Here is an 18,647-nt window from a genome sequence, read left to right on the forward strand (position 1 = left end):
AAAATCATCACAGATATTCAACGAGTCTCCTCGCTCTACATAAATGGCTCTGTAGAGCCTTGATACAAAAACCATATCGAGAATGGAAATAGTTACATATTAATAGTTACATCCTTGTAGAATGGAAATGAAGCGCAACATGGTTCTTGAATGTGATTGTATAATCCAATTTTCCAAATTACAACAGATAGATTTAGAAGCACAGTGTGCACTTGTCATCTCTCCAATTGCTAATTCAATATTCCGTTTAAATTAAAGCATTCCTAAGAATAGTTCATTTTACTTTAAAATTTATTTGTTGTTGGATACCAAACACGTTATCACCACATTGTTTGCATAGTGCAAGATGCCAAATTCTATAAGCAGATTGATACCACTACGATCGGGAGGGAGGAAACATAATGGAAGTCCAGAAATATAGTAATTGACTGACCAAAATAAGTCCCCTTGACACTGGCCTCTTCCTGAAACATACAATCACAGAAACAAAAACATAAATTTAATGGAACACGACTCGATTTGCAGTTAGCCCTGAAAACCAGTAATAGAACTTGAAAATTGTGTACCATAGCTACATTCCCCACAATACACTATCACTATGATATCAATTTGGTCCTAGTTGACACTGAACATGAAAGTTCACAGAACAGCAAACTCAACATAAAAAATTTGAAACCCCTCCAAAGATGCTGAACGTCATATTCATTTTTCTTAGAATAAAGAGAATGAAAATGAAGGGTTGCAAAACTCGCATTCAATATAGTGCCCTTTGCAAACGCATTGCAGACTTCCAACAAATACATCACCCCCAATAAGTAATGTAGCAGAGGAAGCTCTATACCAAACTACTAGTTATATTTGGAAAAAGAAAATGGGATTTAGGAAAACTTTCCAAGAGCAAAAACTTAAGCCTCGATACAAGGTCTCAACAAGGCATATATACTTAGAAGGCAGTAGGGCAACAAATAGTACTACAAAATGAAAACTTTAGTAACATTGAGGCACAATAGCCTCACAGGAACATCGAGAGATTTCAGACTGTCAAACTCAATGACTTTTGGGCCACCAGATGTTTCGCAACTCTCTATATTGTGAGATTGGAAGCAATTGACAGAGAGACATCTCAATAGTTGTAATGTAAGTTATTAGCAAATTTTAACCAAATCACAATTGTCTTCTATTGACTTTGCTTCAAGGTACAATGTTCAGAGAACGAGTTAAACATGTAAATCATGCAACTCCAGAATGAATACATTCTGAGTTAAGCCGTAAACAGTTAGAAATCACAATATAAAGTCATAGAACAGGTCTAATCTAGCAACTAAATTATCACCCTTCAAACAGGCTATTCTGCAAAAAATGGGACACAAATAACCTGTGAGGGAACAAAACTAAATATTCCAGAACAGTTCAGTTCACGGAGATGAAACTGAAGTATACGCAGCCTGGCTGATCATTATCTACAAATCCAGCTTATAAATATGCCCTGCTCACAAATTCAAAACAAAACTCACTTTGGCTTTAACATGGAACTATTTCCATACAGGAAACCACAACTCAAAAAGCAGCAAACAAGACTAACCGACCCTGCCTTGAGACATCAACCAAATAATAACTAAACAACTAAGAATTCTGCAACATGAAATCAACAGGTACAAGTCCACCTCCAGTCATCATTCTTCTGCCGTCGAGCTTTTTGCTAGTGCCAGCTATCATGCAAGATGAAGGAATGTTGCCCTTCGAAACCTCAGATCTTCCATTCCTATGAGTTGTTCCACCATCATTTCCATCAACTATAGACATTCCTCCCGTATCTTTTGGTTGTCCGAAAACACTATTTGACATGGAAAACATTGAATCTACAGGCTTCACTGTACCAAGACTGAGCTTGCTAAACTGCAACTGCTGCAAATCAAGATCCAAAGAAGTTGGGAGCTGATGCATATGACTTGGCTGTAATGAAGAATGCTGCTGCATTTGCTGTTGTTGGTACAAATGTTTCAATCTTTGTGCCTCCTTTATCAGCAATTCATGTTCAGCTGTATGAAACAATATAGATAGCAAAGGCTTATCATTATTAATACACCGAAGTTATAAGAGGAACAACTACATAACAGTCGTTTAGAGAAACTGCGTACATATTAAAGAAGCAGATATTTCTTTCTTCAAGGGCATAACTCAGAATCTCCATACAATTACTGGCAATGAATCTATAGCAGGAGATTCTTAACAGTTCTTGAGTCACATCAATGCACTCTTTTATTTTATTTTATTTTATGGACATGCACAGAGAGGCATCGAATTTGTTCTACTGATGACGCAGAAAAGACTTACCATCTTTGATTAACTTTTCCTGAGCAAGACCAGTTATACGCTGCTTGAGAGCCTGATTCTCTAAAGTCAAAATAAGGCGTTGCTGATTCAAGAAAGCCAACTCGGCTGACACTTCTGACTCTTCGGCCTATAGATAAGGAAGAGAAGTCAATTTTAGAGTATAATTTAGAGACCAAATCAAGAATAAGGATTTAACATGAAAAACGGTTTTATCTCATTACCTGCAAAGCACTGACATTTCTTTCAAGTTCAGAAATGTACTGAAGTTTCCGAACTCGAGAACGCTGAGCAAAGTGCCTGTTGGAAACAATCCACAAAAGAGTTATGCACTGATTAAGAGTGGAAAAAATGAATAGCTTATGTAATGAGCAAACCAGGGATAAATAAAGTAAATTAAGGTGTTGTCATGAAATAACAAAATAGAGAGCTACATATTAAAAACCAGATTTCTGCAGAAAGTGCATACAATAAGTAGGAACTGCCACGTAGATAGTGGCCCCTCTGGTTCCATTCTGGTAAATGAATTAAGAAAATATAGCATCGTAGTCAAAATAAGATATTGCAGCATCAATGACTCCTGTGGGCCGTCTATTTATGTCCTGTAAGAATGAAAAGAGTAAAAGAAGCAATCGTGCAACAGTAAAACAATCAGGATGCAACACCGATTTTGATGAGTAAGTTAACTCTTCAATTTTTTAGAAATACATATATGGCAATACTGGCCTGTCTTTGGTCACTACTGGATCTCCTAACATTGTCATCAATATACTTTTAATCATGCGACCATGATAATCTTACTCACTGTCGAGAGCTGCAATTATACCCCACATTAACTGCTCATATCTACGCTCAGCTCCACCACCCGTTCACCTTGCCTCAATGACTTGTAATTTTATCAAACTTTATGTTGCCAACAGGTAATACATAAACGCTTAAATCTTTTATCTGGCAACTATGAACATCTCTCTAATATGTGTTGAGGCTTGTCTCTTTCAAGATCCAACTGCATAAGAATCGAACCCTATAACTAGTTGATTCACCCCTCTGCTTCAAAATGAAATACAGAACACGGACTGCCTCATTTTTAGTTTTACAGTAGAATGAGAAGCAGATTTTTGAACTACAGATAGTCTAGACTGCCTTCCTTATTCTATGTAACATCATGACAACCAGAGTACAGAGGCAACAAGAAGTTCACCTCATCGCCAATCACAATAAGTTTAAAATCCAGCATTAATATTGAAATCCTGAGAAGAATACCCAGATGTGGGTGTTTGATCTGCAGTCATGTCATGCCATGAAGCCAAGCAAGTGGATCATTAAAGTGGTTTCAAATTTGGCAGGGAGAGGGGATCGGCAAACTTCCAGGTGTATGATGGTATGAGCAGTTCTGGCGATCTTGGGGAATTTGAGCCGCAGAACATCCATACATAGAGCTCTTCCCCATGGCATCTTCATTCATCAAGATAACTGATTATTTTTATGGTTTCTTCGTGTCTTCCTCTGGTGGTGGGCCCCTGTATAGGGTCTTCAAGTGACTCACTCCGGAATCGGCAGACTCACTCCTGACTACCAGTAAGCACACTGGTGGTGGGCCCCTGTATAGGGTCTTCAAGTGACTCACTCAGGAATCGGCAGACTCACTCCTGACTACCAGTACGCAGCTGCTTTAACTCCAGCGTTCCTTCACCTGGCAGACATGTCCCCTTTTGGCTGTGTCTGGAGGGAGTGGTGAAGGTTAACTGCAGCATCACTAAGTCTGTCCAAGCATTGTTACAGTCAGCAATAGTGAGGGCAAGGACATGCGCCGGCATTTGTAGAGGCACTACTGGAAGAGGGGGCTCGTAGACTAGGCATCTTCAGCATTTTGAGTTGCAGTCAAGGCTTCTCTTCAGACCTCCCCCGGCACACAGCAATCTCCACCCATAATGATGAAGCCGAGGAGACATGGGGAAGCTTGGCAGGTAGCGACTTCCACACCTCAGGAGTCAGAATCATATGTCACACCTCATGTATCCACACTCTATTACCCCTTCTGGACCAAATTGTTTTGTAGGAAATGAGAGAAGCTAAGGTGGAACTGTTAGCAAGAATGGATAGGCTGGAAGAAAGGGTCTCAACCCTGAGCAAGAAGCAAGATTTGTGCCTATCATGGCTCCAGGTACTAGCCCAGGAGCTAGAGGAAGATCCTGAGCTAGAAGAAGACCCTGAACCTCCTGTGCTCCATTCCAGGGCAGTCCCAATCAGCCCAAAGGAAAATAGAAAGTGACATCCAATCTGTGTTTTTTGCATTTTTGTAACAGGTCATGTCAGCGTGGCCAGGAGGTTAGTAGACCAAGTCTCCTTGATGGCATCTATATTTTATTTAGAATAATGCAGGTACAATTTTGGTCTGACATTTCCAGATTTATCACAAAAAAAAAATTTAGTTGACGTTTTGAGCCAGCAAATGTGGCTCATTATCAGGACAATAATAAGCAATCTGTTCAAGCTTTGAAGGATAAATAGGTGAGAGATGCAAGGTCAAGAATAGAAAAGAAACGTTAGGTGAATGTTAGAAGGTTAAAAATATAATAATATCAAGATATTAATTAATATCAAGAATTAACAGCTATATCAGTTAATTAAATTCTTGATATTAATTAATCTCTTTATTATTATATTTTTTACATTCACTTAACATCTCTTTTCTATTCTCCCGGATGCGGGTGTTTGAATGCTATGATGGTACGAAGGTGGCACTTCACATGGGCAGGTGTCAGCCCATGCACGCCACGAGGTACCTTGCAGAACTGGTGAGCTGGTCTCACGCAAGGTTTTTAATGCTGGTCTTTAACTCCTCCATCCGCCTCTTGGTTAATTGTGCAATGGCGCTCCATAAACTATGCGCTCCTGCGGCCTCCTCGCACTCCTCTGCGGTCTCTTGGCATTCCTCTGCGGCCTCTTCGCATTCCTCTGCGGCCTCTTCACACTCCTCTGCGGTGCTGTGGGTAACTCAAGGTCAATCAATTACAGTGCCCAATTCCGTCTCAGTTTCAAGCACAAGAGTGTTTCACAGGCATTGGGCTCAGGCTCAAAGGGCTCACGTATTTGTTGGTCACTCCCCTCCGTGTATCTGCTCACTTGTTAATCCTCTGTACATCGCAATGCCGAGAGAGCGACCTAGGATGGGAAGCAGACGTGGAGGCTCCCGTGGACGTGCCACCTCTCAGAGGTATGCCCCCATCTCCCCCTCTTCCTCGGTCGAGTTGGCACCTGAGCAAAGCCGTCCTCATGTTACCAGAGCCGGAAGAGGCAGAGGACACGGGCATGGTAGGATGGCTGAATGTGAGCATGCGGCGCATCCAACAGTTCGTTATCGTATCCCCTGTACTCTTGCCAATTCCACTTTCTTAGTTTCTGTTACTATAGAAAATTGTGAAAATCTCAGCGGCCAGGCAGCAGCACATCCGGCAATTCCGCCAGAACAAGGGATGGCGCCTCCAATTAATACTCAACGCCCGGTCATGGGAAGCTCCTCCTTGGCGGCTCAAGCTGCCCCTGCAGGTCCAAGCGAACCAGCGCAGGGAAACCCAACCGGCTCGGTGGTCCTTCGCTCAGACTCGGAAGACTCTTTGCAATACGGGTGTAGGGTAGTGGAGGAACCCTATACTACGGATGATGATTGATCTTGTATGGCATTCTGCTCTCGGCAGCCTAAGAAGTAGGCGCATTACTCTGTTTTTGAAACTCGCAATTTTGCCTGTGTCAGGTCATAGTATGTGTCTATATGTCTCTGTGTCGACTGTATGTGTCTGTATGTCTGGAAGTCCATGTTTAGCGTTGCATAGTTGTGCAATGGTTGTATGTCTCAGCTTGTCCCTATTTAGCAATGTTTCGGGTCTTAGGAGAAGACACAACAGAAGGAAGTCTACCAATTTTTGGAATGTGTTCATCTGGGCTAATTGCCAACCTCATGGCAAGATTTTCAAGGCCAAGGCCTTGCTGTAACTTTTTGGATCTTTTTGTATAATAATAGAAGTAGACAGATTGAGAAAAAAAAACATCTCTTTTCTATTCTTTACCTTGCATCTCTCACCTATTTATCCTTCAAAGCTTTATCAGATCTCTTAGGAGGGTGGAAAGCATTATATGCTCTTCAAACCAGAGATATAGAGAGGCAGAGTTATGGGATTGGAAAACAATTAAAGTGCTTTTTAGACTCCTAGTTTGTCCAGTGATGCTATATGGGTGTGAATTTTGGGCTACCAACACTCCCATCTCAAAATGGAAACAAATTGAGAAAATCCAAAAATGCTTGATCATGAGCAAGTTCAAAATAAAAAGTTCAGTACCTTTATGAGAAAATGTTGAGTGAAACAAGAGCAACTCCCATTGAAGCAATTGCTATGGTGGGGCTCGTTAAATATCTAAAAAGAATTGAGCAAATGAGAGTAGGTAGATGGCCTAATGTTATCTTCAATGAAAGCATGAGTGAAAGAAAGAAAACATTGATGAAACAAAACTACACATGAATGCAAAAATGGAATATCTACCTCAATGCCTGTCCCACAAATAGCAAGGAGCTAAAGGATTTTGTTATGGAGAAGTTTCGTAAAAAGGTATGGGGAAAAGAGTTGGGTAGAAAGAAGAAATATTACATTGAGGAATTCAACTCTATGCGTAATCTACAACAAAAAGAGTTCATTGGAGCTAGCATTTCGTGGGGAGCAAAGGTTCTTATTGCTCAATTAAGGACCAACTCGCATCAACTTCGGTGTGAAACAGGACGGTGGAAAAGGCCTAAAGAAGCTTGGGAAGAACGGATGCGTACATTTTGCACGTCTGGGGCTGTGGAATCGGAAAAACATTTCATTTTGGAATGTGATGCACTCAAAGACATCAGAGAAAGTTATGAGAACATGTTAGCATCAGTTTCTTGGCATTGTCTTTTTAGCGAGGTGATTGTTGGAAGGTTGGGCCAGCCCATCATCAATTTGAATCGGAAAAGGATTGAATTGCAATAAGCGAATAACAGGGAACTAATGGTCTCATAGACTATTCTTAGTCTCGTGAACCTTAAAATATTATTTCATTTCTTATTATTGTCCTGATGATGAGCCACATTTGCTGGCTCCAAACATCGACTTAAAAATTTTACTGTGATGGATCCAGAAATGTCAGACCAAAATTGCTCTACTCACCAAAGCCTTAACTCTAAAATGCAGGAACAAGGATATTTTTGGAATGTTTGGACCAAAGGCTTCAAGCCTGGCTTCTGATACAGCCAGGGATGGTTTCCCATAGGGCATCCCTCGCTGTTATGACTGTACACTACGTATGTTCTGTTTTAATTATTAATATAGTGACCAACTTTGCAAAAAAAAGATAGCCTGAAAATAATTATTTTGGTTTTACAAACTTCATCAATGAAATGTGTCACGGATTGTTCATGAGATATATTAGTTGTGATTATAAGGCTACCCAATGGCATATAGGTAGTATATGATTTGAAATAATATTGTTTTCTATTCTAGTCCCAATAATGGCCAGAAAAACTCTCAACAGCTTTTTGGTCAAAGAAATCACCATCTCACATTGAGCATAATGGGATCTTCAGATTATTTTCAATAATTTTTAATTGGATCATTAACTAGCTTGTAATGATACCAAGCAAAACCCAGGGGTGGCAGGTGCGGGGAGGTTATCATTAATCCCCAAGAAAATCCCAAATATTCCTTTGCTTGGGTATCATTAATACCTTTCAAGGTATAAATCTTATGACATCCAGAAACAACACCACAGCAATCATAACAAGTGACTCTACAACAATCATTATCACCCCGATGCAAGGTCAAGCTACCTTTTATCTTAGAGTGGCTCACATTCTTCAGTGTACAGGCCCTTTTCTTCAGCAATTCCAGGAAGTGATACAATATCAGGGGATACACACACTCGACACCACGAGAAATGCCGTGGAAAACATCAGAGCCTGAAGGACTGAGGGCAATTTATGGCTTAGGTTAGGTGGCAAGAAGAGAAGTGTTCAAAGCCTCTTTCGATGAAGTTATATTACCAGAAAGCTATGTTGCCAGGAAACATGGGTGCGGGGACAGGGACTGGGACGGGAACGGCAATTTTTGGAAACAGGGTGCGTGGGTTCGTCGGGTAATATAATAATATTAAATTTTAATAATTATATTTTATAAATTATAAATTTATAATTAATAATATATATGAAATTTGAATTTGTATATTTTTTCAACTTTAAACAAGAAAACTTTAATGATAATCATTTAAATGGGACAGATTTTGTCAAACACAGCTGACTGAGATACACTAGCCAAGTTTCCTACAAACTCCGGAGTACGCTCAAAAATCCTAAAGTATTCTGAGTTCTCAAAGACTCAACATTTTAAACTTTATTTTATTGAGCTGCCTTGTGTGTTTGGTGGGACAGCAGTGAAATATATGCTGCCAGCAGCCATAATTTATACTTTAATGTAGCCACAAGCCTAAAAAAAACCATAGAATTTATATGTTAATGACAAATGTAATGATTCAATTTTTCAAAAATTAAAATATATATACTATGAACTGTTTTTCCTGAACAAATTCTGAACCATTTAATTGGATTTTGTTGATCCATGGTGAAATTACATTGCAAGGGCAAGCAACACCATTGTTAGAGGGTAGATAATGAACTGGCTTGAATGTTGTGTAGATGATTGAGTTGAAAATTTGAAATACATTCTCACTGAACGGTTTATATTGTAAAGAATAGCACAGAGCTATATTCAGTGTATGAATGCAATTATGTAATGCCATTCATTAATGCAAAAAATGATGAAGATTTTTTGCGCTTTATTAATCTAATTGCAACTATTTCAGATTAAAAGAACTGAAACGTATACTTCTCATATTATAATATATAGTATAAAAAATTAAAAATTTAACAAGTCTCGGCTGAGTAGAGATAAGTTTGTGGCATTGTCATCTCTGTTTAGGGCTTCGGTTGGGTACAGGAGTCTGCATAGGGAGGCCGAGGTCTGTTCCTTAGTGAACAGTGAGCTGTTTTGTGTAAACAGTGGCATGAATCAAGCCCTACAGCTCAATGTTTGACAACAACAAGGAGGAGGGACTATGCCGCAGCTGTAGGAGGCAAATTGAGTGTATAAAAGTGGACTGACAGTTGTGGCTCAAGTTGCAGACAGTCCGAAACAGCAAGAAATTGTGACATTCATTCCTGCAATTCTGCTTAATGTAGTTGAGCCCGTGTGGGTGTTCACTGTTCAAATGTGTAATATAATGCACCTATATTTTTCACACGTGGGTCTTGTGAAACTTTTTCATGGAATAATAAAATTGAAAAGGAAAACTTGTAAATACCGTTGCCGCTGAAGCTGCTCTATCCACTGCCGCTGAAGCTGCCCACTGCTGCTGAAGCTGCCCACTGCCGCCGGAAATGGTAAACGGGGATGGCTCAAGCCTCAACCAAATGGAAAAAACTTAAAAGTTAAATGAAATCAGTAATCACATATCAGATATTTGCTTGTGTGCGTTCATAAAGAGTTAAAGTCTTAAAGACTTAGGGGTTTTTAAGTTTTTTACCTTTGTTATAAGTTATTTTTTAAATTTCAATAAAAAAAATTATCTGAAAATTAAATTTTTAATATAGTTTTTTTTATGAAGAACCCGAAGAACCCAACCCGAAGAACCCCAAGAACCCCAAGAACCCTTTAAAAGAAAAGAACCCAAATTTGTTTTTGAAGAACCCGGTTCTTCTGGGTTCGTCTGGGAAGAACCCGTACCCGAACCCGGTACTTGGGTGCGGGAACCCGGGACAGGTTCGACAACCCCACCCCCAGGTGCGAGAACCCGGGACGGGTTCGACAACCCCACCCCCGGGTGCGGGTACCCGTGCAACATAGCCAGAAAGCATTACCGGTGCTTTGCCTCTTACCACCTTCAGTCTTTGAAAAGCTTGCCAATGGGGCCAGCAGTAACCTCTCCCATTGTCAGGGACCCTCTTGAAATCACATCAAGGTGAATATAATTTTAATTACCACAGAACCTTGCCACAAAATTTGTCTTTCCTCGAGCATGGGAGGTTTGGAGCATATTAAAGGACTCGTGGTTATTCTCAATGCAAGCCAGGCAAATTTAAATAAATGGGGATGGAAAGGATAGACAGCATCATCTCCCTCATTATACAACCCATCTTATGCACACATTGTCAGTAAAATTTAAATAAATGGGGATAGAAAGGATAGACAGCATCATCTCCCTCATTATAAAACCCATCTTATGCACACATTGTCAGTAATCTATTCACGCTGCATTATTTTTCCAATTGGGAACCCAAGTAAGCGAGAGCGTTGGCCTACCTGCATTGGCAATCACACATTGTCATTGCTGTTACGCATCTGTCAGGGAAGTGAATGAGGTCCAACAAGCCATAAAGAACTATAACCTCTCCCATTGTCATGGACCCTCTTGAAATCACATCGAGGTGAATAGAATTTTAATTACCACAGAACCTTGCCACAAAATTTGTCTTTCCTCAGGCACGGGAGGTTTGGAGCATATTAAAGGACTGGTGGTTTTTCTCAATGCAAGCCAGGAAAATTTAAATAAATGGGGATTGAAAGGATAGACACCATCATCTCCCTCATTATACAACCCATCTTATGCACACATTGTCGGTAAAATTTAAATAAATGGTGATAGAAAGGATAGACAGCATCATCTCCCTCATTATACAACCCATCTTATGCACACATTGTCGGTAATCTATTCACGCTGCATTTCTTTCCGAATTGGGAACCCAGGTAAGTGACAGTGTTGGCCTACCTGCATTGGCAATCCCACATTGTCATTGCTGTTACGCATCTGTCGAGGAGGTGAATGAGCTCCAACAAGCTATAAAGAACTGTATTATGGAACTGGTTGTAGTCCAGGATAACATGACCAAGCAGAAAACTCACCAAACACTGAATCAGGAAAACCCGATATGGCAGAAGAGCCAAGAGTTTGACTCAAATAGGGAAAAACTCGCCAAATACAAAAATAAGCAAATTCGGAGTCTGGAGGGGTTTATAGCAACCCTGGAAAATTTCACTTGATCAAACCAAGTTAAATTCATGATTAAACACAAGTCAAAGTTTTATTTGTGATTAATCATGAACCAAAAAAAACCCTTTTCCAGACCAATCTGAGTCAAAGTCGCGATTGGCTCGTAATCCCAGTTACACCTGTCAGGGAGACAATGGCAAGTTGGCAACTGAGAAATGGAGGAGCACAGTTCAAACCCCATAGGCAATGAGCAAATAAGGCTCGAGAAAAATTCACTGTTGAATCAGGGAACCACATTCTCAAATTGCATAAATGGGTGTAGAAATCTAGGCCCCCAGTTTCATTTCTATGCATGAAGTATCTAAAACTGGATGCTTCACTTTCAGCCATTCGGGAACTGCAAGTCAAAATGACAATTTCATCAACCTTCTGCCAAAGAACCTGCTTCAAGAACCCCCTACCCCACAGGATGTTTCTGATGACTTCACGAAGAGCTCAACTCTTCTACACAAGTGGAATCGATGGCAAGCCCACATTTAGGGTTTTAATTTTCTTTGATAACTGAATGTTTTTTTAGTGTTTATTTATGTTATGACAGTGTATTAAACTCTATAAATGCAAATTTTGGAGCAGGAACCTCTGGTCTATTGAGAATTTTGTACGTTGGTCATGTCAGATCTAAATTTCAATTTGAAAACTGTAAAAGATGATCATCAGATTGTAACAACGATTGTATGGGAAAACCCAGAACACTTTTTTTTTAATAGATTAAAAACTAGCTGTTATTTTATCGAGCAAATATTTTATTGTAACTTAATCAGGTTGCAAAGTTCGAAAAGTGTTGGTTCTTTCTCTTGCTGTGCTATCAACCAAAGTCACATTCACACCATATTCTCCAAATATTACTTTAAAATTCATGTCACTTCATTCTAAAAATATTTTAACGTCACTTCTTTTTGTTATAGGTTTCATTTCTCATGTCAATCAAATCCCTTAAAGCCACTTCAGTCTAGGTTAGAACAAAAAGCTTGCTGGGCTCTGAATTTCATTGGGCATAACAAATCACACAACTATTGTTATATCAATCTAGAAGAAAGAATGCATATGTGAGGATGGATAACTAAGGAGGCTCCTCTCTTATACAGAAATGGGAAGTGAACAACGTATCTCCAACTAAAGTAATCTCCATATCTAATTTTAGAAATAGGCTCCTTTGGCTTGAATTAACAAAAATGGCTAGAAGTTCTAAAATTCTTCAAGTTGAGACTCAAAACTACTTCTGTCTAGATTCTACAATACCTTTGTCGACATCAATATCTGAAGACCGTCAGTATCTTCTAGTGTCGCTCTGGAGTCTGGAGTCTGGACACCAATATACAACTGAAAAGATTGAATTTAATTCCTAAACAGAATCACTAGGTTCTCACAAATGGATCTAAAAGATGAGACTACTGTGATGCTTTCACACAAATACTCTTAAAATCATTGCTCTGGAAAGCCATCTAACCAAGAGAAATTGCAGAGTGAAGAGCACATGTGAACATGACAGCAATAAACTTTGAATGAAAGTAACACCTTCCACCTCCCAGCTCACTCAACAACATGCAAAAATATCTGAACAATGAACATTGTGATAGTTTCCCTTGAGAATCTGAACGTTATCTCTAACAGGCATCTATTCTTGTAAAATACCATCACCTACAGTGACTAAGAATTCCATCAAATCTAAAAAATAACAAACATTTCAGGGCAGACCTCCTCGGTTCAACTGGTTAACAATTGCTACATTGCATTGGCTTCGGCCATGCAGTCCTTCATTGCAGGAGTTTCCTCCGCCCTCCAGATCCAGACTCAGTGACCTTCCGTGCCCTTGTTTCCTCACTCAATCCACTTAGCCCCCACCATCTAGATTTGTGGAAAAATTGGATTGTTCTATTACCTCCTCCTCAGCAAATGGCTCTCAATGTCTTAAAAAGGGCCGATCGGTCAGTTCATGGGAATGTGGCCCTCTCCAAGAACTATGGCCACCTGGGTCCAAAAGAATTGGGTCGAGGGTCATATTCAGATACAGTCCCTATCTTTTATGCACCAGAGGAAGTTATTTAACCTCTGGACTCCTGACTTCAACCCAGAAAGTTATGTGTGTTTGATGGTTCCTGTTTGGGTTAGGTGGCCCTATGTAGCTCTAAATTGTTGGGGTGAAGACTCACTGCAGAGCATTGGGAATACCCTAGGAAAGTATACCAACAGGGCTGAGCCAAGAGATGGCAAGTTTGCATGTACATGCATATGTGTGGAAGTGGATTTAAGGGTTTGCTAAATGCAATTCAGTTGATCCTGTTCAACTGGAAGCATATCTAGTAGATAGATAATGAACAGCTACCATCAAATGTAAACACTTCTCAAAAAATTGCAAGAAGGATGTCCAAGAAGTGCAACCTGTTCAGTACAAGGAGGATCAATAGCAGCAGACAAAAAAGAGGACAACTGCTAATAGGCCAACTACATCTTGGGTAAATCCAAATCAAGTTTTCCCCGTGTTATTTGTCCTTGAACCCAAAACCCAGAAAATCATTAACCTGACAAATTGCATATCTACTAGACAAAAACACAGCTAAGTTCTCAACTTAATTAGCATAAGCAAATTTCACACAAGCAATCTCAATCACGACACATCTGCCCCATCAACACTTCTTCATTAATATTCAGAACTTACTTGGGCTCCCATTGAACCAACTGACCCTAGATCGCTCCTCAATACCCTTGGCTGATCTGGATCTCCAAGCTGCCCTTATGTACTTCCTCAGACCTGACACACTAGAGTATCACACTCCTCACTAAGATGCCTCTCTCAATATTTTTTGCTGCTATATGATGTGTCTTCTCCTCTCCTTAGCCTTGCTTTTATAACTTTACATTGAACTAAATCCCTAACCCTAATCTCCAAAGTGATTGACGCCTGAGATTAGATCTCACCTCACTTGATACCAAGGGCTGAGATTAAAAAAAAATCTTTAAAGTAAATACTTTACTTTTCCTAAGTTTACTTTAGCTCACTTAGCCAACATGATAATTATGTGTTTTCCTAAGTTAGAATTTAGACTACGTTACAAAAGTGTTCTAAGGAGATCTGTGGGTGCCTTCTTGCACACCTAGACAATTAGGCCGGTGCAGAAGTACCTTCCCGAGCTACAAATGCCAACACCTAGTGATTGGTCAATTGAAGTTTTCAGGACCAAGGCCAGCTTTGTGAATAACCAAGCAGCAATTAGTAAATCCCCAAAGCACACCAAAAGAAAATCACCGGATCCTGCAGGGGAAGATCATCAAGTCCAAACTCAAATAAATATGAAATCCTAACTCAAGGAGAATCAGTCCTAGTTTATTAAACAATAGGCATACCAATGTATAATTCAGGTAAGCAGCTAGCAACACCAATTTTGGTAGAACAATCTGGAATGATGCCTTCGCCAAGAGCTGATGGTAATAACTCTAATTATGACAAGTTGGAACAATATCCTGAGAAAACCCAGTATTTATCTGGAATGCCCACTGTGCAAAGAGCTTGGAAGACAGAACAATCTCCTCGCGCAGTATTTATCTGGAATTCTCACTAGGCAAACAGCTCGGCAGCATAGTGAGGAAATACATAAAGAAGGAAAAGGGGATGAGGAGGCCACTGAGGAAAGGGCAAGCAAAAGATAGGGTAGAAATCCAGGCAAAGAACATAGGGAAGAAATTGCCAATAAGGAGAAGGAGCTGGACACTCAAACCACAATTGAGGAATAATTTGGAGCTGGAGGGCGAAATATCAGAAATCAAGACATTGCAAACCCACCTATTGGGGTGTTTCAAAATCAGCTGGTAAATAATGAATGTTGTCTCTTGGAACTGTAGACACTTGGGAAGTAGAACAAAAGTAGAAGCAGTCAAAGATTTAATAAAGAATGAAAAACCCTTTGTCCTCTCTCACCAAGAGAAAGATGGACGCTGAGAAAGTAGTTAAAGTTGATAAAAAAAAATTGAAAACTAGTGAAGCAACGAAAGTTCCAAAGGAGCTTCTTGAGGCTTATGCACAATATAGTAGAGTTCATTCTTGCAACTAGAACACAATTTGCAGTCTCAACTTTGGCTATTAGCAAGTTTCAAAAACCATTCAGGAGAAATCTTAAACTTTATTACTGTTTACATGACATCTGTCTATAATCGACTGAAAAAGTTGATTGTTGGGATTCTGTTTTATCCTTTAGGAACGCAGTTTTGGGAGAACAATATAATTGTTGGTGACTTAATATAATTGTTGGTGACTTCAAAACTACTCTTCATCAGAAGGAAAAGCGGGGAGGGAGCATAGTACAAGATCCCTTCGAGGAAAGAATGGAGGATCTCATGCAAGGGAAGATACACATGGACAAACAAGAGGCTAGGTTCAGGGAATACTGCTACTAAGTTGTCATGTTTTCTGGTTCAAAGTTCCTTCTTAGACATAATGCTATCCATATCTTCAAGAATACTCTCATGGGTGACTTTGAATCATGATTAAGGAAACTCTAGATTATGGTCCAATCCCTTTCCACTTTAGTCCTTTGTGGTTACAGAATCAATCTTCCAAGGAGTTAATTACTGAAGTCCAACGCCAATGGATAGTCAGATCCTTAGATTTCATCTAGAAACAGAAGTTAAAAGCCACCAGCCTTCAAAGATTGGATTAGATTCCATTATTTATCAACAGAGAAGGATATCAAACACTTAAACCAGATGGACAAAATTCAAGGTCGAATTGGCACAGAATTAATTACAAAGGATTTGTTAGCAGAGGAGAAAGAAGTATTTATTATGGCGTTCCAAAGGGAAGAAAAACAATGGAGCCTAAAGTCTACATGTAGCTTGCAGTTAAATTCCAGTGACCATAATATCATTTTTCATAAGCAATCTAAAGCAAGGCTCTGGGAGAATTCAGTCAAGGAAATTTCAGCAAAGGACAACACAATCCTTATATCATTTGATGGTCTAAAGGAAGCTTCCTTCTCCCACTTTAGAGAGTGTTATATTGAGAGAGGTGAAGCAGAACCAGAAGAGACTGAGCAGATGTTGAATATTCCAACTCTCATCACACTAGAGGATAATAAAATGCTAACTCAGAAAATTTCTGAAGATGAAATACTCAATGCTATATGGGACTTGGCTCTAGATAAGACACCCAAACCAGATGGGTTTTCAATGCAAACCAAAAGAAGATAATCCCTCTTCCTTTAGTCAATTTTGGCCAATTTCCTTATGCAACACCTCTTACACAGTGCTGAAAAAGATAAATTGGTAACCGCCATGAAAAAGAGTGCTCTTCAAAATTATATCTGAAAATCAAGAAGGCTTCATGGAGAGGCGTCAAATCATTGATAACATTATTCTGGTTCAAGAGGCAATTCCTTTCAGTCATGCAAATGAGAATAAAGATATGACTAACAAGGTAGATATGTTGAATGCTTTCAATAGAGATAAGCATTCTTTCTTTTTGATTTGCGACATAGGTTTGGCTTCTGTGGTGCTTTCATTCAGTGGATCTACTCTTGCATAATCAATCCTTGGATCGCCCCTCTAGTTAAGGGGTGATCCACTCCTTTTTTTCAAAGCTTGTAGACTATGGCAGGGTTGTCCCTTATCACTCGTTCTTTACATTTTCATGGAAAAATAGATAAACAGAAAGCTCAAAGCATAAAGACTTTTGTGGTAAATTGTCAAAGATTAAAGAGGTGAACGGGGTAAAGGGTATCAACCACCAACAATTTGTTGATGACACACCTTTGATGGGAGGAGCTTCAATGGTCATAACTTCTAGGTTCAAGTCAGTGTTGGATTTGCTCATCAAAGTTTCAGTTGGAAAAATAAATTCTAATGAATGTCAGATTTTTACATGGAACATTAAAAAGGAAACATTGCAAGCAATTTCCAAAATCTTTTCATTTCCTTTCCAAGAGGAGTAGGCTTCTTTCAGATACTCGAGTATGCCCATCAACATATCTTCTCCTACTTCTAAAGCATCGCAACAGATAATCAGTAAGATTAAAGCTAAGTTTCAAAATTGGGGGACTCACTAGCTAAACCTAGCCGATAAATTAGTCCTTATCAAATCTGTCCTCTCTGCCCTGCCATTGTTTCAATGCTCTACTCTTTTAGCTCCAATAGGAGTGATGCAAAAATTGCTCATGAATTTAGGAAGTTTTTATGGCAGGGGGTAAAACTAATGCCAAACAGGTCCGTCTGGTTAACTGATCTAGTATCAGAGCCCCCAAGGAAAATGACAATCTGGGTATCAAAGATCCCTCCCTAATGAATTTGGAGCTTGAGGCTAAAATCCTCTCGAGATTGGTTTCTAGAAAATGTGGTTAGTGGAAGAAAGTTTTGCATAAGAAATATTTTGTCAAAAAGGGAATGAAATGCATAAAAAATATCCAAACCTTAAAGAGTAGCTCACCTATCTTGAGACTTTTGAACAGTGTTGCAAACATCCCAATTTTATCACGACAAAATCATGAAATCGCGATCTTTTGGCCTAGATGATGTTTGTCGAATTTTACTGATATTTTGGTGGTATCTTAATTTTGCCAAATTCTATCGATATTTTCTCAATTTTTAAAACTTTTTTGGTTTTCCAAACCCTTGCCTAGTTTATCCCAATGCCTATGTTTGCAACATTATTTTTGAAATCAGACGCTCCCATAATAAGAGAATGGGTTACTTGGGTTCTGGCAATGGTCCATTGATAAGTTTGTCTCACAGTAGCATAATCAGTTTTCCACGGGGACATGTCCCCTAGGGTGGGGTGCACGTACCCCACACTTCCCACACACCTAGAACGAGGAGACACCTGGGGAAATGTTTCCCCACGTCCCCCTTTTAGGAATACACAAGGGGAAACCTTTCCCTAGCATGGGGTACACGTCTCCGTGCTTCTAGGTGCACCACCTTTGGGGGGGTGTCTAGAAGCATCCCTTTTGAGTTTTAAGAACTTTTGTGTGGGGAAGCCTAAAATTCAAACCTATGACCCTATTATTGCTATGCAATTCATGGTAATGTTAAATTCTTACTTTCTCCTTTATTTTTCATTTTCATCATTTTATTTAAATTTTTAACATTACCATGAAATGACTCAGGTTGTTTGCAAGTGGTTCCGACCTCATTGGATTTCACATGGAGAAAGTAAAATTTTAGATCTCACTCAAAATCCAACAGACTTTAATAGTTTTTCAAGATTTCAAGAT

The 18,647-nt window shown here is 39.4% G+C and overlaps 1 protein-coding gene across 2 annotated transcripts in view; it reads right to left on the reverse strand.

The window, feature by feature from the left end:
* Nucleotides 1-246: 246 nt before the first annotated feature.
* The window catches only part of LOC149179789 (Basic-leucine zipper (bZIP) transcription factor family protein), a 43,776-nt gene continuing 25,375 nt past the window's right edge, over nucleotides 247-18,647 (reverse strand). The window contains exons 3-6 of one of the 2 annotated variants that reach the window (XM_089415810.1): nucleotides 2,556-2,631; nucleotides 2,335-2,461; nucleotides 1,665-2,039; nucleotides 247-464 (exon numbers count right to left, since the gene is read on the reverse strand). In XM_089415810.1, the coding sequence (XP_089271936.1) occupies nucleotides 292-464; nucleotides 1,665-2,039; nucleotides 2,335-2,461; nucleotides 2,556-2,631 (751 nt within the window). In that variant the 3' untranslated portion in view covers nucleotides 247-291. Of the gene's footprint in view, nucleotides 465-1,153; nucleotides 1,487-1,664; nucleotides 2,040-2,334; nucleotides 2,462-2,555; nucleotides 2,632-18,647 lie in introns of those variants that run through there. The other variant, XM_089415811.1, reaches the window with a different exon arrangement.

This window comes from Pinus tabuliformis, chromosome 3_2, assembly GCF_031772625.1.
Source record: "Pinus tabuliformis cultivar Carrire ecotype Pingquan chromosome 3_2, CPIR1, whole genome shotgun sequence".
Classification (NCBI taxonomy): Eukaryota; Viridiplantae; Streptophyta; class Pinopsida; order Pinales; family Pinaceae; genus Pinus; species Pinus tabuliformis.